Below are 17,850 nucleotides of genomic sequence, written 5' to 3'. Positions count from 1 at the left end.
TTTGGCCACAATAAGAATTTCAGTTCCCATTTCATGTGATAGAAAGACCCTAAACGTGTTGAACTGTGAAATGACACTGAATTTTTGTATGCACAAGATCTGCTGATAACTGTGTGGAAAAGATGATGATGGCTGGCACTAGGGTGAGTGCAGTGGAATTGATGTGAAACGGTGGGGTTATGCATGCATTCCAGGAAAAGATAAAAAGCCACCAGAAGATGCTGATATGAGAAGAAAAGAAAAGGATATGAAACTGTCAGGAATTTAAAGTACCACTGCAAACAAACCTGATCTGGAATGTGAGAATAAGTACCTCTAATGAGGCAGAACACTTCAATCTTTTTCTTGAATAGCTAGGGTCAATCTCTTATGGTATGAATTTTCCCTACTTTACCATGAGAGATGTATGGTAAAGAAGTGTCAAATAGTGTCTAGAAGTATCCTGAAATTAGAATTTGTTATCCCTTAGTGGATTTAATGTTCATTTACTCTTAAATATACATTTTTTTAAGTGTTCAATTCAGTAGAGTTCAGTCACACAGTCGTGTCTGACTCTTTGCGACCCCATGGATGGCAGCACTCCAGGCCTCCCTATCCGTCGCCAACTCCCAGAATTTACTCAAACTCATGTCCATTGAGTCGGTGATACCATCCAACCATCTCATCCTCTGTTATCCCCTTCTCCTCCTGCCTTCAATCTTTTCCAGCATCGGGGTCTTTTCCAATGAGTCAACTCTTCGCATCAGGTGGCCAAAGTATTGGAGTTTCAGTTTCAGCATCAGTCCTTCCAATGAATATTCAGGACTGATTTCCTTTAGGATGGACTGGTTGGATCTCCTTGCAGTATAAGGGAACCTCAAGAGTCTTTTCTTCCAACCCCACAGTTCAAAAGCATCAATTCTTCAGCGCTTAGCTTTCTTTATAGTCCAACTCTCGTGTCCACACCTGACTACTGGAAAAACCATAGCCTTGACTACATGAATCTTTGTTCGCAAAGTAATGTCTCTGCTTTTTAATATGCTGTCTAGGTTGGTCTCTTTTAATTTCATGGCTGCAGTCACCATCTGCAGTGACTTTGGAGCCCAAGAAAATAAAGTCTCTCACTGTTTCCACTGTTTCCCCGTCTATTTGCCATGAAGTGATGGGACCAGTCCATTCTAAAGGAGATCAGTCCTGGGTGTTCTTTGGAAGGACTGATGCTAAAGCTGAAACTCCAATACTTTGGCCACCTCATGCAAAGAGCTGACTCATTGGAAAAGACTCTGATGCTGGGAGGGATTGGGGGCAGGAGGAGAAGGGGACGACAGAGGATGAGATGGCTGGATGGCATCACTGACTCGATGGACATGAGTTTGGGTGAACTCCAGGAGTTGGTGGTGGACAGGGAGGCCTGACGTGTTGCAGTTCATGGGGTTGCAAAGAGTCGGACACAACTGAGCTACTGAACTGAACTGATGGGACCAGATGCCATGATCTTAGTTTTCTGAATGTTGAGCTTTAAGCCAACTTTTTCACTCTCCTCTTTCACTTTCATCAAGAGGCTCTTTAGTTCTTCTTCACTTTGTGCCATAATGGTGGTTTCATCTGCATATCTGAGGTTATTGATATTTCTCCCGGCAATCTTAATTCCAGCTTGTGCTTCATCCAGCCCAGCATTTCTCATAATGTGCTCTACATATAAGTTAAATAAGCAGGGTGACAATATACAGCATTGACATACTCTTTACCCTATTTGGAACCAGTCTGTTGTTCCTTGTCCACTTCTAACTGTTGCTTCCTGATCTGCATCCAGATTTCTCAAGAGGTAGGTCAGGTGGTCTGGTATTTCCATCTCTTTAAGAATTTTCCAGATTTTGTTGTGGTCCACGCAATCAAAGGCTTTGACATAGTCAATAAAGCAGAAGTAGATATTTTTCTGGAACTCTCTTGCTTTTTTGATGATCCAACGGACGTTGGCAATTTGATCTCTGGTTCCTGTGCCTTTTCTAAATCCAGGTTGAACATCTGGAACTTGGTATTGAATGTATATTAGCTTTCAATTTCCTTTTGTAGTCTGTTTTATTGACATAATTTTGCTGTTTTAAAGTATTAGGAGGAAAACAGTTCTGCTCTTTTGAAAAATTGAGAGAACTTGTGGTTTAGGATTTCAAAGATGTTAAGTGAGATAAAGTTAACTTAAAATCTCAATAATATTTATGCATTAATCTTTGGGGGAAGTCTTGAACTTAAACTATGGGAGAGTTGAATGAAAATTTTTAAGTAAATTTGCAAATCTTACCAAGATATTCTCATGTCTTATATTAATCTGTAAAAGAAAATATGCAAAAATAAAGTTCACTTTGCACAGTTGCTCATTTCAGATAATAAAGGTTTTCATGTTTGCAGGGCCTCAGTTTCAAATTATTTGCAAGTGATCCACTGCATGTGCAAATAATATTAAGGACATTCCCAGTCTGTATCAGATATCATTAAATACATGCATGCAGTTGTATTCAGACAGTGAAATTTTTAGCAAATGTAAGAGTTCAGTTGTTCCATTAAAATCATAATTTAGTACCCACAATCACATTTGGCCAAAAAGTGGGATATAGAATGGGATTTGTTTCATGACATTATTAAAATTCTATTCATAATGTTTTCTCTAGGAATTTTATGTTCTTTATTTAGTCACTTATTGATGTGACTGAATATTATACTCTGTTTATTCATCCAGTGATGTGAATAAAACTGTTTGTAGTTATGGTCCTAGATTTTTATTCATTTGCCCATATTTTTTGTTCATTATCTATTCATTATCTTTTTAACAAACATTTACTGAGTCTTTACTACAGCAGTTTTTAATCTTGGCTGCAAATCAAAATCCTCTTTGAAGCTTTTTTAAAGTACTGATTCCTGTGTAATAAACCCCTGAAACTGATTCAATAGGTGTGGACTGCAGCCAGGCATCTTTATTTTTTCAAAAGCTCCACAGGTGACTCTGACGTACAGTCAGGATTAACAATCATAAGTGTCTGTTAAGCAGGAGGAATATAAAAGTTAACATGAAATAATTCCTGTTCACAAGGAGACTGGAGTAGAGTAAGACAGACAAGTAAACTAGTAATTACAGGAGTGTGATAAGTGCTCCACGAAGGGTAAGCACACCTCTTCCAATTTAGAACTAACATACATTGGCTTGGTGTTAAGGGAATCCATTGATGGACTATAACATAGAAAAGGGAGATTTTCTCTCAGTACCAAACCAAATGACCCAGATTGTGCTTGAGTCCATATTTTCTGTCTTACCTGCTCTATGCCTTAATCAAATGAATTAGCCATACAAGACTCTGTGATTAAACTCAGGAAATGGAAAAACAGAGAGACCAGTTTCTATTTCTGATAACAGGATATGGGAGATGAGAAAGCAGTGAAGAAGGATTGCAAAACAGCCAGCTCCTCAGAGTTAGGGAGCAGGTATCACTAATATTTTTCTTCCTATGGCCTAAATTAGAGTCCAGCTCATAGGTAGACCTTGGTTCTGATATAGTTTTTGAATCTTTTTTCCTGATTATTTGTAGGCAACTGTTCCTACTAGTATAGACTAGCATACTTAAGAGGACTCTGTAGCAGAGTTACTCTCTGACTAGTGATTCTCACAAGGAAATCATTTTTGCTACCTCAGAAGCACAGGACATTTACTGATTGTCCTTTAACTTTCCAATTCAGACAAAGAACCTTGTTTAATTCTTGATAGTAGGATTGTCTTTTCTTATATTTTTGTCTGTCTGTAACATTAACAGTTGATGTTTTGTTTTTACTGTTTTAATTTCCATTACCATATCGTATTTCATACACTTTTGTTTCTTGCTTATTTCATTTTACACAATCTTTATCGTCAGCCTCTCTTCCAATAATTACAGACACAAAAGTGCCAGTATAAAGGAAGAGAGGATATAGTGTCTTTGATCCCCAGAGCAGCACTAAAAAGCTCCACAAAACCACACATTGTCCATTGCAGTCCCTTGTCATCTCCCTAAAAATGCAACTTGGGGAGGCTGACAGGACCACTCCTAGAAATCCTACTCAGGAAACCCAGTGGACATAGTCCAGGTTAGAATTCCCTATGCAGAAGTAAATGCCAGAAGGAAAGCTTCATGAAATCTAGTTATCCTGTTATCTTCAGGATCATCCATTCCTAAATATAAATGGAAGCTCTTGTTTTCTTTCTCCATTATCTGATAGTGACAAGGCCTAATTAGACCTTATAAAGACAAGCTTATCTGGTTACATTGGTGTTAATTTGTGAGCTCCAGAGTCATATGTAGGGTGAATGAACTTAATGTGAACATGAATTATATAAACTTGAGGTTTCATAATATAAAGCATTAATAAAGTCACTTTATCTGAATACTTTGAAATAAAAACATTTCTTCAATTAAAATAATTGGTCAGGAATCTCATAGTTCTATATCTAGCTGGCTACATGAATTGTAAACTATAATTATGATACAGGAAGGTGCCATTTTAGCTGGTAAACAAAAATGCCTACCATATTTTTTCATATCAAATGAACCAATGCTGTTGTTTATGTAGAACTTGTATGGAGATTTGGGGGCTTCCCTCATAGCTCAGTTGGTAAAGAATCCACCTGCAATGCAGGAGACCCTGGTTTGATTCCTGGGTCAGGAAGATTCCCTGGAGAAGGGATGGGCTACCCACTCCAGTTTTCTTGGGCTTCCCTTGTGGCTCAGCTGGTAAAGAATCCACCTGCAATGCGGGAGACCTGGGTTCGATCCCTGGGTTGGGAATATCCCCTGGAGAAGGGAACCGCTACCCATCCCAATATTCTGGCCTGGAGAATTCAAAGAGTCAGATACGACCAAGCAACTTGCACTTTCATGGAGATTTCAGACATACGTCATTATTTTAGCATTTCCTATTTTTATTAGCTTTCAAAAATATATCTAATGATAATATCAACAAAGTATTAATTAAGCTTTCTCCTTTTCTGTCATTTCCTCTATTTAGTTAACACATATCTAGGTATGGTTAATTCAGTGGGCTATGTTAAAAAACCACATCCTCAAATATTTATCTTTAAAATGTGATAATATACAAGGAAAGCTAACCAGTTACCATGTTGAGCCATAGTTTAATTTCTACAAAATATTAGAGATGCTAATTCAGAGTCAGACACGACTGAACGACTGAACTGAACTGAACTGAAGCCTTAAAGCAGAAATATCCTACAGTATTTATTGATCCATGTGTTCCATGAATGTTTGCCTCCTATTTTACATAAAAATCCATGTACATTAAAACATATATTACATTTCCCCATTGAAAAAATTAGTGTTGAATTAGGCAAGGTTTGAATCCCTTAAGGTCTTCAGGAATGCAGCCTTCCTGAAGCATTCTCTAAGTTCAAGTTCTAAATCATGCATGTTTGTTGAGATCCTTAGAATGTTTTGAAACACATTGCCCAGTGACTAAAACTCTTGCCCTGGAAAATGGAGAAATTGAATATCAAAGGGAAAGAAGTTGAACTCCCTCCTACCTCCCTACTTTTGTTTCTGAGAGACTTGGTTGTTGGAAGATAAATTCCCTAGTGTCTAACGTTTTCCAGCCTTTCAATGAAGTAGATTTTGTGGAGGGAAAAGTGAACACATAACACTGATTTGTTTAACGTCAGATGGCCAGGTTCTCAGCTCTGAGATACATATAAAATATTATTTGTCCCCTCTCTAATCCAGTTTCCTAAAATGATTAATCAGATTTGTCTTAATGTACTTTATTACCAGAGTTACAGATTACTAAATATGTACTATTTTTAAGTTGTGAGATTCCCTTATATGTGAATAAGAGAGTTTTGTCAGATGTATATTTTATGGTTTTAGTATTTGCTCTTAGGTTCATGATCCATTTTGAATTAAGTTTTGTGTATGGTGAGGTATAAGGGTTGAAGTTCATTTTATTTTGTACATATAATCATTTTCATTGAAAATCTTTCTGCATTGAATTAACTTGACATTTGGTCAAAATACAATTGCATATATAAATGTGGGTCATTTTTCTGAGAGGTGTAAAATTTTGGAACTATGTTATTTGGTGCATATGCTTTTGTAATTGTATCTTACTGCTATCTTGATTATTTTCTCTATAAGAAATATTTATTTTGGGGTCTAGCAATTCTCCCTGGTGGCTTAGATGGTAAAAAATCTGCCTGCAATGCACAGAGACTTGGGTTTGATCCCTGGGTTGGGAAGATCCCCTGGAAGAGGGCATGGCAACCCACTCCAGTATTCTTGCCTGGAGAATCCCCATAGACAGAGGAGGCTGGTGGGCTGCAGTCCATGGGGTCACAAAGAGTCTGATTAGTGACACGGTCTATTGGACTTCGTGCCCAACACAACTGAGCAACTAAGCACAGCACAGCACAGCACAGCAGTTCTCCATTTTAGATGTTTATTTGTCTAATGGTCATATAGTCTCTCTGGGCTTTTTTTTTTTTTAATTATTCCCATCTTTTATTTAAGGGAAGGATTGCAGTGTTCTGAAGCACAGCTTGGGAAGAAATAAGGCAAAAGATAAGGAGAGATATTAATAGCTAGCATTTATTAAGTGATTACTACATTCTATGACACAGTGTGGTAAGCACTGTATAACCTAAAACAGCACAACTTTAAGTCAGCATTTGTTTCTAGCCCAACTTTCCAGGGAGGAAACAAAGAATCAGATAACCAGAACTTTATTCAACTTGTCTCAAAATACATAACTAACAAGTAGTGGTCTCTAGCTCCATCTTTATAATAATGTCAATATATAGAATATAGGCAAATTAAGGTAATGGAAGAATAAAAGAAACTATTGTAAAATATCCACAAAATATTCAGTGAAGAAAACCAGTACTGTTTCTAGTACACAGCAAGTATTCAACATTTTTCCCTTTCTGAAGAGTTTCCTTAATCATTACTACTGTTAATCTATTTTATAATTTTAATATTTAATTTTATTTCATGTTATGGCTGATATTGAGTTTATTTTTATTTGGCTATATTTTATGAAGAATTGGAAGCTACCTTAAATTATCTTGTAATAACAAAGGGATCATAAACAAATACACAAATCTTAATATGTGAATCACTTTTTACAGCCTCATTCAAAAGTGTTTAGTATTGTATTTTTTATAATTTATATATTCCCTGGCAACCTTTGTTGAAAATGTATTATAAATCAAGAGGAATCTACCTAAGGCACTTCCTTGGAATTTCTGAGATAAATCCACAGGATGTTCAATTCCCTACTGGGATAGAAACTCATGTTATTCATAATCACATATTTGAATGTAATCAGGTCAATATGTAAATGACTTTGAATGTGATCCATTGTGTCTGTATTTTCCTTCAAAGGTTCAGCAAAGTCTGTTTTCTCCAGGGACAGTCTCTGGGCTTTTTTATGCTTACTCTCTACATGATATACTTTTTCACAGCTATTTGCTTATTTTTATTTGTATTTTTAAATTTAATGTACATTTCTATCATGTATAATTATATAATTTATTAGGTATAATGTATAATTAGGTCTTGACAATGACCGTGTATAATTAGGTCTTGCTAGTTTTCAGTCATACAGTCTCTACATTTTTATTGATGTTTAGTACATTTATATTTAATGTGATTTTTTTTTTTTTATATTTGGATATATTGTCTTCCATTTTTCCTATTTGTTTTCTCTTTGCTTCATTTTTATTTTCCTGTTTTTCTCCCTTCTTTTATGTTAAAATATGTTGTGGATTATTTTTATTCTCTATTAATTTATTGGCTTTATTTCCTTGCATTATTTCTATTGAATGTTTTAGAGACCACAACATGCAACTTTAAATTCCCATAAAACACAAGGACCTTGTGATAGTGTAGCTTCATTTATGCACTCTGTGCAGCCTTTGTGCTACTGCTGTTGTATACAATATATTTCTATCTATATTATAAACCCTAGAATATTGTTATAATTTCACTTAGAGTCCTGACTTTTAATGAAATTAAGAATGACGGAAAGATAGTCCTGTCTTTTAAGAAGTTAAACATATTTCTTATTTTCATATATCACTCATATTTTCATCATCTTCTCTCTCTCTAAGTATCACATGATGTTATTTCAGACTGAAGCATTGGCTTTTGCATTTCTTGAATTTAAAGCTATTAGCAATGAACTCTCATTTTTAAAATTCATTTGGAATGTCTTTGAACCTTTACTTTTGAAGAATGGTTTTAAAATAGTTTTCTTGGAAGACAGCTTTTTTTTTCCCCTCAACAATTTGAGTTTTGTTCCAGTATTTTTTTTTCTTTGTTGTGTTCAAAGTTTTTCTTACTATCTTCAGCTTGTAGTAGTTTAATTATGATGTGTCTAGGTGCAGTTTTCTGTGTTTATTCTATTTGAGATCATTGAACTTTCTTAGCTGAGAGTTAACATTTTTCATCAAAGTTAGTAAGTTTTTCATTATTATTTCTTCAAATATTTGTTCAGCCTTTTGTCTTTCTCTGTTCTTGTTTGACTCCAATTAGCCTTAAGAGTTCTGAAAGATGTTACTGACACAATAGTTTTAAACTTTGATGGAATGCTTGGAAATAAAATGGAGAAATATGGATGAAATGACACAATTTTCTAAGGAAACAATTCCTTAAATATATATAAAACACAACCCAGTAAATTTACAGTGGAAAATATTAATGTGACCCATTTGTCCTCTTTTCCTGTTTTTACAAAATCTGTCTGTAGGTGCATTTCCTCCCTCTGCTCTTTATGCACGAAAAGATTTGCTACAGCGATCTACCCACATTGCTACAAAGACTTTTCAAGCTTTTCGCATATTTGTGAACAATGAGCTCAATGAACTTTACACAGGACTGAAGACAGCTCAGAAGTTTCTGAGACCTGGTGGTCACCTCGTTGCCCTCTCCTTCCATTCACTGGAGGATCGCATCATCAAACGATTCCTGCTTGGGATAAGCATGACAGAAAGGTTTAACCTAAGTGCTAGACAGAAGGTGATACAAAAATCACAATTGGATTCAGATCAGGAAAACAAGGAAGGCGTGTCTACGGGAAAGGCCCCTGTAATGTGGAAATTGATGCACAAGAAGGTACTTACTCCAGAAGATCAAGATGTGCAGGATAACCCCAGAGGGCGCTCTGCCAAGCTTAGAGCAGCCATCAAATTATGAGAAAGTTTTCATCATCTAATCCTTCAAGATTTTCCTCACAGTTTCTCATGTGATATTCCTGGACAGCCTAATGTAAGAAAGTGTGGGATATATAAAGGTATATAACTATATATGTGTGGAGCTAGCAGGTATTTAGCTCTTTTTTTACCTCAAAAAGAAAATGTAAAAAATAATAACATGATGTAGAAAGCTCAATTCAAGGAGCAGCAGTACCTCAAAACTGGAAAAGTATGTTTATCTTAGCAATATATTTGACTTTTGAAATGGTTAAATTCTGGTTAAATCCTTTCTTTAACCAGGAAATTTTTTAAAAGAAGAGGAGAATATGTGTATGTAAAATCAAGTTGTCAAAAGAGAGATTATAATTATATCTGCATGCCCAAATTTCTGAATTTAGATATTCAGATTTGCAACAGACTATGATTCAAATAGTTAATAATGATCATGAAATTTATTTTAATTTTTCTCCTTGGGAATAACTTTCTCAAATACAGGTATTACTATTTTAAAAATGTGTTACACTGATAAATTTAAATACTGAATTATAGTGTCATTGTTTTAAAGAGATTTTTCAAGAGATTTTTCAGTATGATATGTGCCATGTTTTCATATATTGCAAACTAAAAATGTAGAATTGCTCTAATAGCCTTCACAGAGGACGTTTCATAAAACTTACATTTGAATTCAATTGTGTTTATTATAGTAATAGCCCAGAGTGCTTTTGATAAATAGTAAAATCTCTTATCATTTGAATCCTGCATTTTTAAACTGAGCTATTCAAAATAGTCAAAGTCTATTGAAACGGAAAAGTTTATCATCTATTCCAGATACTAAAATCAATGTGCTCTTAATGTTCTTATTTACAGAGTTCACATGGTAAAGGATTCTTTAACAAATTGTTGAAAATAATTCATAATTCACATTACTTTTTATATGTAAGTATGCATTTCTGATTTATTCAGTTATGATGCAAGTACTGAAATAGGCAAAGAAACAAAAGTGAGTAAAATACACTCACTTATAGTCTAGCAAAGAAGAGCGATGGTAGTTAACTAATCACTAAAATTAATATAAAATCGTCGAAGTGGTAAGGGCTATATAGATGTAGTATGCTGTGCTGTGCTGTGTTTAGTCACTCAGTCATATCCAACTCTTTGCAACCCCATGGACTGTAGTGTACCAGGCTCCATAAAATACCATAAATACATCCAATAGCAGTGAAATCCCATGACTGACAACATGGTACTTGATTTATGACTCAAAGAATGAATAAGAGATAATTAGCTATAGGATACATGGGCATGTTGATTAAAGGTACATGTCAATGATTGTTTTCTTAAGTAGTTCCCCTTGAAGTCATATTTATACTATAATTTGCTCAGTAAACTATTTATTCAAATACAGGGAAAATTCATTTTATCAATTATGATTACAGAACCTAAGTTGGCGAATCCAGTGAATAAACTATCAACATAATTAGATGGGTGAAAGATAAGAATTAAAAACTTACATTTATCTTACTTTATCTACCTCTGTCATAGTTAACTTTATTTCCCAAGTTTGTTTACCACTTTTAATTTAAAGACTGCTCAAACCTGAGGATGTCCCAGGTGGCACAGTGGTAAAGAATCACCTGCCAACACAGGAGACACAAGAGACATGGGTTTGACCCCTGGGGTCAGGAAGATTCCCCTGTAGTAGGAAATGGCAACTCCCTCCAGTATTCTTGCCTGGGAAATGCCATGGACAGAGGACCCTGGCGGGCTACAGTCCAGGAGATTGCAAAGAGCTGGACATGACTAAGAAGCTGAGTACACACGCACATTCAAATCTGAAGAATTCAGCAGGGAAATCAGAATAAGAAAATATTCTAGGCAGCAATGTGCCCATGTTAGAAATGAATGTACCTAGCTTAATCCTCTGAATCCTTCCTAAAGAATTTTGTAAGTTCCTCTTTGTATGTAAGTCATATTTGTGAATGAGAATGATTCCCAAAGGTAGGTACCCATCTGAGTATGTGATTAGAATACAAAAGATTGCATGTAATACTCAAGAATGATTCACCTATGTCATCAATCATGTTTGGATGTTATATAACACAGGAATTTTTTCATTAATGTTAACTGGAAACTGCCTGCACTGACTGGGTTGGATGACATCCTTCCAAAATTCATGTCCTTTCCAAAACCTCATAGTATGACCTTATTTGGAAATTCGGCTATTACAGATGTTAGCAGTTAAGACGTAATACTGAAGCAGAGAAGGCCCTTAACCCCATATGTCTGTGTCCTTATCAGAAGAGAAGAAATACAGAGACACAGGGGAGAATGCCACATGAAGACAAAGGCAGAGACTGAAGTGATGTATCTACAAGCCAGGGGACACCAAGAATTGCTGACAACCATAAGAAGCTAGGAGAGAAGCATGGAGTAGATTGTCCCTCAGGAACTTTAGTAGGTATTAATAACTGCTGAAACCTTGGTTTCGGACTTCCAACCTCCAGAACAGTTAGAGAATAAATTTCTGCTATTTTCTGCTGGCCAATCTGTGGTGGTTTATTATGGCAGCCTTAAGAAACTGGTGCTCTGACCAAAAAAAAAAAAAAAAATCTTGAATAACATGCATTAAAAAAATCCTGCATCAATAAATACAAAATCGGCTTCAAAATATTGTAGTATAAAAACACATTATCTATTTTTTATAATTAGGCTGTTTGCGACAATCATTCTTACCTTCCTCTTAGTTGTAGGATGAATAATCAAATACATGAATGAGTTTCAAATGATTAACAATGGAGAATGATTTTGGGGAATTTAACTAGTACATATAGAAAATAAAAACAGATTATTAAAATGAATGTACATTGCTTTTCCAATAAAATATAAATTATATAAAACAAGCAGTTGTTTTGCATATCTGAATCTTTCTATTGACTGCCTCTGCCAGTCATATTATATAACATAGATCCCATTATGTAGGACATCAGTTCTTAACAGTTTTAATAATTTCTCATTAAGAAATGAAATTTAGTAACTACATATGATTTTTAGTTGATACTCCTATTTCATATGTTCATTTTGTTTTGACAATTGTATGTTGGTTATTATGTAATCTTTGAAATTTCTAGGGTAATTTGGGGGAAGACACTAATAGTATCAATTTTTTTCTATTTCATGTAATATGTGATATATGGTTTGTGCTTAAATTCATTTATATTGAGCTATTTATTATATTACAACCAATAGTTTATAAGAAAATACAGTATGCCTCACTAGGTTTTTGAGGTTAACTAAAACCTCTTAAAATTCGCTTGTAAATATTTGAAAATCATATTTTATTTAGTCTTTGCAGAGTGTTACATATTTTCAGAGGTTTATAAAATTCTTTCCAATTTTTGTTTTTAAATAAGCAGAAATAATAATTTATACTGTAGAATTTTTAATAAAATCTAAACTTCATTTGAAATCTTATTCAAAAAGTATGAGTCAATTCTTAATGGAAAATTCAAAAGGTACAAAAGATACAAAATTTATATCAGCACTTTCATTTGGTTATAAAGGAATATATATATATTTATTCAATAAATATATAGTAAAGCCTGACCTTTTAGGAAGAAATCAAAAACACCTCTCTCACTTCTCTCTTTTTATACTCCTTCCCTTTCGCTTTCTCTGTTGAGATGTGAATTTCTTATGCCAGCAGCTGCTGCTGCTAAGTCGCTTCAGTTGTGTCCGACTCTGTGTGACCCCATAGACAGCAGCCCACCAGGCTTCCCCGTCACTGGAGTGGGTTGCCATTTCCTTCTCCAATGCATTAAAGTGAAAAGTGAAAGTGAAGCTGCTCAGTTGTGTCTGACTCTTCGAGACGCCATGGACTGTAGCCTACCAGGCTTCTCTGTCCACGGGATTCTCCAGGCAAGAGTACTGGAGTGGGTCGCCAGCAGAGATGACATTAATTTATATTTCACATTTACTCTGGAAAAAGAAGTATTATGCAATATTCATATGTCCTCTCACAAACTAAACTCTACATGTTAGATTATTAGTAATGGGTAAGACAACTAAAAATCGCTTCTAGTTAAACTTCTCTAATTTTTATTTTAATGTACCTGTTTTTCTATTGTGTTTTTGTGATTGCTGCAGTATTCTAATAGATTTTTTGTGTGTGTTAGCAACAGTCTATAATAGAAAGAGTTAAGCATTAAAATGTAAAGGAAATTTTGTGAAGTGCTTGATAAATATGAATTTAATGACAGAAATCCTGATCAGAGATATATTTTTCTCAGAACCACAATGCCATATGTTCAATGTTGAATGAAGTATGGTTTGTAAAAATCAGCATCATATTCTAAAGAAACTAGATTGTATAACAAGCATAACTATTTTTATATTATTTTCTCAAATCTCATCTGTTTATAGCTACTATTCCCAACTAATGTTTGGTAACACACAGCATGATCTGCAGGAATACTAAGAGATAGTTTAAATATGAATTTTTTAAAGTCTTGTTACAGCCTAAATTTTCAGAAACATTAAATGTTCAATAGAATTAGTTAATACAAGATGCAGTGGCCTTAAAATTCTTCACAAAGATTTTGACCACCGTACTCTCTTTCTCAGATAATTTACAAAGTAAAGAAAAAAAATGTAACTCTGATATGCAGACCACAAGTTTGCCTTTTTGGTAATGTCATAACTCCTCAGGCAATTCTTTACCTTAAACACAAGGCATTTAAGTACAAATTTTCTACCATTAGCATATGCCCTATTAAATATATCTCTGCCCAGATCCTGGAATACAAAGCGGAAATCAAACAAGAGGACATGCTCCATTTCTGATTCTTGAGTAATAGGTTCTGTTCATTAAGCTCCATCTTTATGCCTGGCCAGTAATACTTGTCTGCCTTACACAAGGTAAGGATTTGTATTGTTAAACAGTCAAATGGTATGGTTCTTCATTCTTTCACAAGGAAAAGCATTATCATCCAACTCTTAGAAATGCTAAATTGAGGAGAAGTCTGTATAGCCTTGTAAATAGAACCATTGGCTTTGGAGTCAGAAAAAAATGAGTTTAAATTCCAGGTCTGCATATATTAGCTGGATATGCAAACTGGGCACGCTCTTTAATATTCTGAATCCTCATTCAGTTCACTTTAAAGAGAGGATGGTATTGGTACTTTCTCATCAGGTTGCTATGAATCAAATAGAAAATAATAGATATTTATGAGTTAAAAGTCATAATTACCAAAATATAACACATTTCTGGGCACCATGGCTAAGGAAATATATACTTTATTCCTAGTGGTTTTAAGTGAAACCTCTGCATCACAAGCAGCAGTTGATCGGGTTTATAGTCATTTTTATTACGGGGGAATTTTATTCCTATTTATTATTTATTTAATACTCCCCAGTATTTGCTGTAGTTTGACAAGGCATAATAAAACACACAGTCTTTGCCTTGTGGAGTTTCCATTTGTAAGAAAACAAACTGGGAAGAAAAGAACCAGTTATTCGACATTCATTTAGGTTGGAAAATGTTACTTGTCCTCCTACACTTCCATATCAGTAAGTGCCTGAAACTAAGTGGTCCTTGTAGTAGTAAGATTCTCCAAAATACATTTTGAGGGGGGAAAGGAAATGAGTATTTTATGAGATAAGAGATGGAAGATTTCTATAGGAGTGTTTTAAAAGTTTCCTATTTCTGCACTCTAAAGTCAATGCAGAGAAACTACAGGACCAATAAAGTGTGTAAGTTGCAGGTTTTGAAAGGGAAAATAGCATGAAAGGTAAGTGGACAGTTCACACTTAGAATGAGCTGACGAGCTCTTTGACAGCGCCACAGAAATGTATGTTACTAAAACAAGATCCATGTAATTCCCACACCCTTACCTTCATTTCAGAGTTTATAATTCTCTCCCTTTATCTCCATTTTGTAGTCCCGTATCTCAATACAAAGCTTATCTTTGCTCCTTTTCTGTCTTCTCTAGGACTTATTTCAGTCAATTTTGCTTTCCCTCATCAGTCTTCAATCCATTCTGCACTAGTATCTTTCCTTCAGTCTACAAAACTGTTCAAAAGTGAACCATGCTGAAAGCAAATCATAATGACTAAAATCTCTCCTTGACTATTTTCCTTACGCAAATACCACCATCATCTGTTTTCTTTCATATCTTGACCTCTTATTTGTAAATATTTATTTATCTGGCTGTGCTGGATCTTAGTTGTGATGTGCAGGGTTCTTTAGTTGTGGCATGCAAGGTCTTAGTCACAGCATACAGGATCCAGTTCCCTGACCAGGAATCCAGCCTGGGCCACCTGCCTGGGAAGCATGGAGTCCTAGCCACTAGACCACCAAGGAAGTCCTGATATCATGACTTCTTAAAGTCTCCACTACATCTTTTTCATCTGTATTTCATTTATCCACTTCTAGTATACTTTCTGTAGGAACTATTTTCTTAAAAATTAATGGTGACCTCTTAATTACCAGACCCAATATCCTCTTCACTTACTTAACCTCTTCAGCATTTGATACTGTTAATCCATCCTTCCATAAAAATCTGTGCTCCATTGCAGTCTCCAGAATCACTCCTGTAGCTTTGTCTCTCTAACTCTAATTTTTTCACAAAATCCTCTTTCTGTGTTCCATGAGTCAGACCATGTCTTCTGTGCGTTGTTCACAAGGTATAGGTAGTCCTCGAGATGTGCATTTAGTGACGGCAGTACTGTGAAATTCCTCCACGATCATCCACAGAGTAAATGAGAGATGAGCAACTTGCCAAGATAACAGATAGTGGAATGAACAGAGATAGGGGTCTTCCTGGTTGTTAAAATTGACATCAAATTAAGTAAGGTATGTACTAATAACCAGGACTTCAGCTTTGGTAATGGCAAACAATAATTTGGATCAACCATCCCACTCAGAACAACTAGAAAAAAAATCTAGAAAACATTTTTCTTTTTTTTAATAAGTAACTTTGAAAGCACCAGAGACTTAATACTGCAGTGAAAAATATCCAGAAGAAGGAAACTCAAAGTGGTTAGCCCAGCATTTGTAGCTGCCACTTGCCAGTTCCACAAGTGGCAGCTGAGAAACTAAATATTCAATACAAAAACACTGAATCACTGTGTTGTACACATGAAACTAATAATTTTGTAAATCAACTATACTTCAAATAATAAAAATGAAAGAAAATGTACAACCGAAAGACTGTGCAACTCATGGAACTTTAAAATGATAGTAAACATCTTACATTTCTGCACAGCATTTTTATGGTGAGAAAAAAATATGTCCTCTTCCTAGATTTACATATATTGTTTATGATTTTGCTTTTCTCTTTTTAATGGCACCATACCTACTTCTGAATCTATAAATTACAGTTTTCTCATAGAAACCTCTTTGATGATGAAGAAAACCATGTTTAAAAGCCAGCCAGATGGTTCTCCCATTTCCTATTATGTACATTCGTGATATTCATGGGGTAGGGAGGGGTTAGGGTGAAGGGGAAAAAACAACTATCATGAGTGTTGAACCAATCTAGTTATTCTAGAATCTATCATTGTTCCTTTGAAGAAATTCAACATTTGTCTTACAACCAGAGAATAAACATCAGCTGCTAGAGAAAGCTATTGAATTTCAAAATCCCTTTGAAATGTCACGTTAACCTGTTTAACTTTCAGTCAGTTCTTTAAAGCACCAAACATTTCCTGATGACTCCCAGATCTAAGGCTGCTTATATTTCTCTAACTTAAAAGTTTGTTTCCTTCACTTGCAAACGAACTGTGGTGAATGAATCAGCATGTTTTGGCCTGGGAGAAGTGTATCACAGCTGTAATCTGTGTGTACTTGTTCACAGGTTAGTTCAATTTGTGAACAGGGTCAAATGGAAAATCTGATCATTTGATTAAAACTACAAAGCTCTAGCCTTCTTTATTTTTTAATGGCGGTCCATTAAATTTTAATCTTTTAAGTTGTATTTGTTTCATTGATTATCTTTTATTCTGAGATGTGTAGAAATCAGACAACCATTAATTTAATATCTGACTCAACAATATCTGCGTCCTCAGTCGTGTCTGACTTTGTAACACCATGGACCGTGGCCCATCAGGCTCCTCTGTCCATGGGATTTTCCAGGGAGGAATACTGAAGAAACATCTCAATTGAAGCCACATTTCCCAAATCTGACCCTGTGTTAGTTAAAGGATGTGTTGACAATTTCTACCTATTAAACTCATCTGGCTCCTTTGTTCCTGATGCTCCCTACTTTGTTTTAGAAGATCCCAATCTTGCCATCAACCAACCAACCCAGGCAGCGTACCAGCAAGGCTAATCTGGGTAGGAGTTTCGTGCTAGACACAAAGAATAGAAGGGATGGAATGATTTCTGATGGTCTGCATAGATCAAATATTCCAGACTCATGCTATCCAATAGAAATATACTACAAGTCACCAATTTGAGCCACATTATAATTTTAAGTTTAGAGAAGTCATATTGAGAAAAGTATAAGGAAATCAATGAAATTAGTAATATAGTCTAGTTTAATATATCCAATATACTTTAACATGTAAACAATATAAAAATTAGATAGTTTACATTCCTCTTTTTTTTTGTACTAAGTCCTTGAAATCTGGTATATGTTTTATACTTAAAGCAC

The 17,850-nt window shown here is 35.0% G+C and overlaps 1 protein-coding gene across 12 annotated transcripts in view; it reads left to right on the top strand.

The window, feature by feature from the left end:
* Positions 1-17,850, top strand: part of METTL15 (methyltransferase like 15) — a 231,832-nt gene that overhangs the window by 206,691 nt on the left and 7,291 nt on the right. For 4 of the 12 annotated variants that reach the window (XM_006068011.4, XM_044929321.2, XM_006068010.4 and 1 more), the window contains one exon: positions 8,755-12,670. The exons of 1 other annotated variant lie outside the window; for it this stretch is intronic. In XM_006068011.4, the coding sequence (XP_006068073.4) occupies positions 8,755-9,200 (446 nt within the window). In that variant the 3' untranslated portion in view covers positions 9,201-12,670. Of the gene's footprint in view, positions 1-8,754; positions 12,671-17,850 lie in introns of those variants that run through there. 7 more of the 12 variants (XR_003103918.3, XR_003103916.3, XR_003103919.3 and 4 more) reach the window with 7 other exon arrangements.

Source organism: Bubalus bubalis, chromosome 16 (assembly GCF_019923935.1).
Source record: "Bubalus bubalis isolate 160015118507 breed Murrah chromosome 16, NDDB_SH_1, whole genome shotgun sequence".
In the NCBI taxonomy this organism is placed as follows: domain Eukaryota; kingdom Metazoa; phylum Chordata; class Mammalia; order Artiodactyla; family Bovidae; genus Bubalus; species Bubalus bubalis.
Note: the sequence above shows the minus strand (reverse complement) of the source record. Positions and strands in the feature narration are given on the sequence as shown.